We start from the raw sequence: 8,239 nt of genomic DNA on the forward strand, positions 1-8,239 counted from the left end.
TGCTACAACATAAACATCGAAAACATTATGTTAAATGAAAGAAACCAGTCACAAAGACCACATACTGTATGATTCCATTAATATGAAATGCCAAGAATAGGTAAATTCATAGAGACAGAAAGCAGATTAGCGGTGGCCTAGAGCTGTGGGCCTAGGGGACAAATAAGGAATGAATGCTAATGGGTACAGTGTTTCTTTTGGGGGAGATAAAAATGTTCTACAATTGTGGTGATAGCTGTACAACTCTAAATGTATTAAAAGCCACTGAATTGCACACTATAAGTAGGTGAATTGTAGGATGTATGAATTATATCTCAACAAAGCTGCTATTAAAAAAAGAAAAAGAAAAAAGAACAAGTGCATCAGAGTCCCAAGTTTTAGCCTTAGTTTCAAATGGCATGATCCTGTGCTTTCCCAATTTTCACACTGAATATAGCCATTAATTAGCTCCACGAGGGAAAAAAATTTTTTTAAGGGTAAAAAGTGTTGAGAATCAGTGTTCAATAGGGTCACAATGATAGTTCCACTGGTCTTTTTTTTTAAGATTTTATTTTTAAGTAATCTATACACCCAATATGGGGCTCAAATTTACAACCCCGAAATCAAGAGTGACATGCTCTATCAACTGAGCCAGCCAGGCACCCCTAGTTTCACTGGTCTTAGGAATAAAGCAACCAATGGACTGTTGAAAAGACTAAATCAGGATCATGTCCAGGTCACAAGTGATGGAATAAGATTCAAGTAGAAGATAAAATCAAACCATCATCAACAAGCTTCACCCTATTTTTACTATGTGTGGTTGATCATCCAGCCACTAGAGGAAAAATTCCAGACACTACAAAACCTTCAAATGTTACTTCTCATCACTAAAACACCAACTATCCAAAAAAGAACAATTTCCAGAAACTTTCACCTTTTCAGTTTTAAGTCAATGGATTTCATTAGAAAAATTCTATCATTTCACCCGAAGTCATCAGCAATTGATCATTCCTTCAATCAGCAAATACATACTTGTGCGTTTACTACATTCCAGGTACTCTATGGATTAGAAAGACAGCCCAAAGTATAATTCTTACCTGAAAGAGTTACAATCAATCAAGGGATAAGACATGTACCAAAATCTCCCAGAATGGTAAAAGTGCCACACAAATGAAACAAATGAACTGCTCTAGGAGCAATTTGAGAGGCCAGGAGAGTTTACTTTCCAGATAAGGAATGAAAAGGAAAGGCCGATGAAATCTGGGACTAAACAGTGAAGGATTAATAGAAGTTCTAATACTAGCAATAGGTCAGGGAGAGCTTTCTGAGAAAAAGGAATAGCATGGGGGCGCCTGGGTGGCTCAGATGGTTGGGCGTCTGCCTTCGGCTCAGGTCATGATCCCAGGGTCCTGGGATCGAGTCCCGCATCGGGCTCCCTGCTCCTTGGGAGCCTGCTTCTCCCTCTGCCTCTCTCTCTCTCTCTCTGTCTCTCATGAATAAATAAAATCTTTAAAAAAAAAAAAAAAAAAAAGGAATAGCATGGATAGACTTAAGAAGATGGGCAAGTGTTACAGGAAGAATGAGTATTTCAAATGGGAATGGTACATGGTGTTTTGGTAGGGGAGAAGTAAGGAAGAAAACTAGTCAATAAGCTAGGGCCAGAGTGAAGAGGATTTTGAATGCCATGCTAGAATATGAATTTGATCACATGGTCAGTAAAGTACTAATAATGACTTATGAGCAAAGGACAAAAGAAGCAAATGATAGTTTAGAAAAATTAACCTGAGAAGGGTAAACAAGATGGCCTGGAATGGGGTGGTTGAGAGGCAGGGAGACTAGTAAGCGACTGCAATAGTTCCAGAAACAGGAAGGACACTGAACTCAGAAAGAATGAAATGAAATTCTTTATATGGTAAGGCAGTTTACAATTTTTCATATTTCTATGTATTTCATGAGAATTTCATATTAATTAAGTGCTCAAATCAAGCCAAGGGTCCCCAATCATGACAAGCTTTAAATGCCTATACAAAAAATTACTGCACTTCAAAATCCCAAAAGGGTTATCTGACACATAATCACGTACCAAATCAAAGGGCATGATTCATCTTCCAAAAGACACAATCTAGTTACTATCAGCCCTAGAAGGTACACATTATTTCTATACTAACATATAACAATGCTCTAGGGAAGTGACAAACAATCATGTTTTGAGGACAAATATTTTTTGCATTTCTCTTCTTTCCATCATCTTTATCAGTGCAGATATTTGCATGAAAACAGGATCACTGGTCCTTGGGGATTCATCAGTTCCTATTGCTTATTTTTCATCCATGTCATCCTCTCAATTAATGCAGGAAAGAGGATTGAGACATTGAAACACCAGATTAGGGTGTCAAGTAAATGTCAACCCCTAGAGTAGATGAATAATCTGTAAGGACAAAAAAAAGATCTTGTTTTTATGCAAATACACTATATACAATAAAACAAAGAGAGACTGTACCCAAGAAGTCCAATACATATCAATATAAATCTTTCCAATTCTATTAGCTAAAACTATTTTCTATATGTCAGTTAATTTATTGTAATCAGGGAAAAATGACAATAAGTTGCAAAGCATTGCCACAGAAATTGAAATAAGGCTGAATTTTGAACCAGAAAATAATTTTGAAAGATCTTAGCTGTGCTCATGGCGCTCATATGGCAGAAATGAGCATTTCTGTTGCAGAATTTTGGTTCAGTGCTTAAGGTGGCTGAGTTAGGTGACTGCAAATCCCCACCTACAATATCTTAAGTTTTAGAAATACAAATGCTTAATAGTAATGTTTTTAACTGTGTGAATTAAAAACTAAAACAAACCAAGTTTCTGATTCTGTGGAAAGCCATTAAAATAAACTTTACTGATGTTTAGGGGAACACTTTATTCTAAAAACTGATAAAGAAAAAGATTCATTTATCCTGTAGAAACAGCTTTCAAGGTAATAATAAATAGTTGATAAGAAGAGTCCTTTATAGAAAACTTCTATGTAATGATAAAAAATGACAGAATTAGAGTATTACCATCTGGCAACCTGTAATAAAACAGGGGATCTAGGCAGTTACCAAAGGCTGCTAAAACTCTCGTGTAAGGCTGATGGAGAATTTTACAATGAATAATCAGGCTAACAATGCCTTCGTCAACTAATTAATTTTAACATCACAAAGAGAGATAGGCAAACATGATGTACCTTCTGATGGATGTATACAATACCATTTAGGAAATGGCCAAAAACAAAATAAAAAAGTCAAGCTGTATCTGTGCAAGCTTCTAGATCTAACTACCAGGAAATAAAAAGGGATAAGTGAACATATTAAGCACTACCATAGAAATGTAAACAGCAAAATCCAGAATGTGGAAAATTCTACAGAACAAATAACTAGGTTTAATAAACAGCAAGGGAAAATAAAAGGGAGGTGGTACTATGACAGATGAAGAGAGACTTAAGAGACATCAATCAAATACAGTGTATGAATCTTACTTAGGACCTGATTCTAATAAACCAACTGTATAAAGACAATTATAAGTCAACCAGGGAAATCCAAATCCTCATTAGCTACTGGACGATATTACGCAAGTTTGTTAAAAAATTTTAGGCATAATAATGGAATTGTGGTTATTTTTTAAAAGGTGAAGGAAGGAGACAGATCTTGTCTTTTGGAAATACATATGGAATTATTGGGCGATGAGGTAATATGATATCTAAGATTTGCTTTAAAATAATTATGGGAGGGGGCGCCTGGGTGGCTCAGTCATCAAGCGTCTGCCTTCGGCTCAGATCATGGTCCCGGGGTCCTGGGATCGAGCCCCACGTCGGGCTCCCTGCTCAACGGGAAGCCTGCTTCTCCCTCTCCCACTCCCTCTGCTTGTGTTCCTGCTCTCCTCTCTCTCTGTCAAATAAATAAATAAAATCTTTAAAAAATAAATAAATAAATAAAATAAAATAATTATGGGAGGTTATATAAGTGAAAGAGATTGGCTGTATGTTAACTACTGAAGCTGGGTCATGGCTTCATGAGGTCATTGTTCTATTCTCCCACTTTGGTATGTGTTTAAAATTCTCCATAATAAAAAATGGGGGAAAATTTTTATCTTTCTCAGTAGGAAAGCAGAAAAAGAAAGACTAATCAGAGGAAATACAGCAATTTCAACTACAACTAACTAGAGATAATACTGTTGATAAATACATTTGGCAATTCAGCGTCTTCTTGATATAATGAGCATAAAATTTATTTCATTAAAAAAAACTGACAGGGGGCGCCTGGGTGGCTCAGTCGTTAAGCGTCTGCCTTCGGCTCAGGTCATGATCCCAGGGTCCTGGGATCGAGCCCCGCATCGAGCCCCGCATCGAGCCCCGCATCGAGCCCCGCATCGGGCTCCCTGCTCGGCGGGAAGCCTGCTTCTCCCTCTCCCACTCCCCCTGCTTGTGTTCCTTCTCTCGCTGTATCTCTCTCTGTCAAATAAATAAATAAAATCTTTAAAAAAAAAAAAACTGACAGAGAGATAAAGGATTATTGATTATTACAGCATTTACTATCCAGAGCTAGTAACAGAATCAACTTCTATATTATACCAACCTAGCATTCATGAATTTAATAATCACAGATTTGCCTTTCCATTATAAAACCTGGGGGTCCATGACATACATGGTAAATATTAATTTTGCCAACACATAAATTTTAATCATGAGAAATAAATGACCAGCAACACAGAGGAGAGTTAGGAAACAACGAGTGAACCTAGTAGTCCACCTAGCAACCATAGTCTGTTGTTTCCTGCTCCTTGATTCATGAAGTGATTAAAAAATATTTTCTTGCTAAAAGAAGCCAACTGTTAAGGACAGTGATGAAAATATAGAAAAAGATAAGGAGGCCTAAGGAAGTGATGACTATTAGTCAAAAATTAAAAGTTTTAAATGAAATTTTAAAGTGAAATATTGAATTTGGCAGTAATTTAAATCAACAATGTAAACAAATCCTCTATATGCTCTATAAATAAACAATTAATGAAACTGTTTTTGGAATTGTTCTAATCAGTGCAAAACTTGCATGTTTGAAGAAATTATAAGCTATTATTGCCTCTCACAATTGTGGATTCATGAAGGTGTCAGGAAGTACCCACTGAGAACAAAGTTCTAACAACTGTATTTATGTTCAGTTTCTCTTTCAATTACAAAGTGAGAATTTCTACAATTCCTTTCCCAGTTTTATAATGAATACAGTATGGGAAGAAATACAATCTATAAAGAAACAAATGTATATTAAAAGAACGGAGAGCAACAGGAACAAATGAGAAGTTTTAAAACATTAGTCATGACAGTAGACTATATTCTTGGCCTGCTATATGGTCCTTCCTTTGGGGAACCAATCCTCCCTCCCATTCCATGGGATTTGAATCAGACTAACCCCTCTAATCTGTGTCTGCATCCTGGACCCAGGTTGGCCCACCAGGGTACTCCATGCTAACTGGCTAAAGGACTGCTTCTAAGATAGGTATTTGAGTCAAGATGGTACAGTCTGAGTCCTCCCTAGGATCTTGCTTTTGGAATGTTCAGAAAAGACATTCTTTATTTTGGGATTATGAGATTTAAAGACACATTAACTGAAGCTCCTTTTGGCCACCTTTCCCAGTGCTAGTTCCAAGAATAAGACTAATGCAAGAGCCTTGAGATGCAAAACAAAAGCAAAAACAAGAGCACATCCCAATGACATCATTAAAAATCAAACATCTAGATACCCTCAAACTATTTCTACTCCTGAAATTTTGATTTATGCAAACTAATAAGGTCCCTCTTTTCCTTAAGCTACTTTGATTTGACATTCTATTGCTTTAAACTGAAAGGGTTTCCAATATACTAACTATACAGAGAAAAATAACTTGTTACTGAGTAAACTCAGTTAATTATTCCAGTATACTACATCATAAAAGGAACTCTAGATTACAGTGACTTCTTACCTTCACAACACTTAATAAAGATACTTTGAATTACAGCTAGCACTCATCATGAAATACACAACATGCAACCCTGAATAAATGTGATCTGGGTACTCACACTCATCCAGCCCCAGCTGATAGGCCAAGTTCTGTAGGCCTCGTACCTTCTCCATCAAATTAGCTGTGGTCAGGCTCCCCAGTTCTGAAACAGAATCATTTATTTCAATACCATATCTTTCTACTGTTTTCTAGTTAACAATCCATTCAGGTTGGAAATCCTTGTTATAAAAGTTTTCAAGCTTAATTCTTATCTAGTAAGTAGAAAATGGATTCATATCTCTTCTCACCCAATCATTCCTCTTACACTTACACACACACACATACACACACACACACACACCCCAGTGAATTCTTCCTACTGTTACAAAATGCTTCAGATGAACTTATGTTTAAGGCACAGGTCAATTTGTATGGAACATAATGCTATGATCCCTTATTAAAAATCTAAAGTTTCCTTAGAAAATACATACTGATGAGACGTTATATAAATGTCCATTTGGAACATTATAACAATGAACCTGAGATGCCCTTGAGACTTAATTTTTCCATGGTTGGAGGAGGGGATCTGCATTTAAGCATTTCATGCAGAACGATAAATTACTTCTGAAATCAAATAAAGGTGTTGTTTTCTCCCTCTTATCATGCCACACTCATTATCCATATCTGGCATAAGGAGACTTTCGTGATCTGTTCAGCTGCTTAAACAGCTCAAGAATGCCAGATTTTTACCTTAATTTCAGTCTATTACTTCAACCATCATGAATCTTATCACCAGAAAGATGATAAAAATTAAATAAAGTAGAGCAAAATCAAGGAAAATTAATGTTTTTTAATTTAAATTACTACTTTGTGGTTGAGTTCCAAGTCATTTATCAAACAACAATATTCACGACTTATAGTATTCTTTATGGGAGAAATTGATGGGATAGAAATAACTAAAAGACAGGTCTTAACCCACTAAGGGGTTATCAATTAATAGTACTGACAACAATATATAGCAGTAAATTCTAAATAAGGCACTTGTGTAAGACTGGTAAGAGACGAGACTTAAAAGATCAGTTTAAGGGCGCCTGGGTGGCTCAGTTGGTTAAGCGACTGCCTTCAGCTCAGGTCATGATCCTGGAGTCCCGGGATCGAGTCCCGCATCGGGCTCCCTGCTCAGCGGGGGGTCTGCTTCTCCCTCTGATCCCCTTCCCTCTCGTGCTCTCTGTCTCTCATTCTCTGTCTCTCAAATAAATAAATAAAATCTTTAAAAAAAAAAAAAAAAAAAAAAAAAAAAAAAGAAAAAAAAAAAGATCAGTTTAAATTTTAACTCTTTCTAATAAATCTTGGTTAAGTTAAACTCTGAACCTTGGATATCATCATACCTAACTCACATGACCTTTACGAGAATTAAATGGGAAAAATTTATGTGAGAGCTTTTGTCGACTATAGCATTACACAAAATAAAGTTAATATTAAAGGAATTTAGCAGCAGAAGAAATCATTCTGAGTGGGTCCTGAATTGAAGGGATTTATACATATGGAAAAGTAAAGATAAGCATTCAGACATGAAGAACCATGAAATCAGCTTGGTTAAGTAGACGGTCTGACTGCAGCAAATACTTACAAGGGCACAGTGAGAGAAAACTGGAAAGGTGGTTTGTAGAGGAACATAAATGTCAGGTTAAAAGTCAGAGGTTACCAGCATTGCTTACCTTTCAACATGTCAATGTCATCACGTTCTATTTCAGCCATCCATTTGGGTGGAGAACTAGTAATAGGCTGTCAGAATATAAGAATATATCCACTCAGATACATACAAAACTTAAAGAAACTGTAATCTTCCTTCTTATAGAAAAGTAGCTTGTCACACAGACTTCAGGTTGTTTGAAAATATTGGCAAATTATAGTTTCAAAAACCCAGATTTCTCTAGGTTCAGATATGACCTATGGTCACCTCGCAAAATAATTCCACTCATTTTTACAGCTGGTCTCAAAGAAATGATCTTAGAAGAAAGGTCTGACTATTATTACTATTTCATGGATAAGAGGTTAGTAAAGCAATGAAAGAAATTACTTGAAATTCAGTTCTGATAAAAGCCTCCAACTGAACTGTTTGAGACAATCAGGAAGTAACATTCTCTGGCAGAGGGGAAGATTCATAGAACGATGTCTCTCTCTCTCTCTCTCTCTCTCTCCACACACACACACACACACACACACACACACACACACACACACACACACACA

The 8,239-nt window shown here is 36.4% G+C and overlaps 1 protein-coding gene across 3 annotated transcripts in view; it reads right to left on the reverse strand.

Moving 5' to 3' along the window:
* LIN52 (lin-52 DREAM MuvB core complex component) overlaps positions 1-8,239 on the reverse strand; it is a 117,142-nt gene that overhangs the window by 97,031 nt on the left and 11,872 nt on the right. For 2 of the 3 annotated variants that reach the window (XM_044917970.1, XM_044917971.1), the window contains exons 4-5: positions 7,705-7,771; positions 6,066-6,149 (exon numbers count right to left, since the gene is read on the reverse strand). In XM_044917970.1, the coding sequence (XP_044773905.1) occupies positions 6,066-6,149; positions 7,705-7,771 (151 nt within the window). Of the gene's footprint in view, positions 1-1,895; positions 2,408-6,065; positions 6,150-7,704; positions 7,772-8,239 lie in introns of those variants that run through there. The other variant, XM_021679555.1, reaches the window with a different exon arrangement.

This window comes from Neomonachus schauinslandi, chromosome 9 (assembly GCF_002201575.2).
Source record: "Neomonachus schauinslandi chromosome 9, ASM220157v2, whole genome shotgun sequence".
Classification (NCBI taxonomy): Eukaryota; Metazoa; Chordata; class Mammalia; order Carnivora; family Phocidae; genus Neomonachus; species Neomonachus schauinslandi.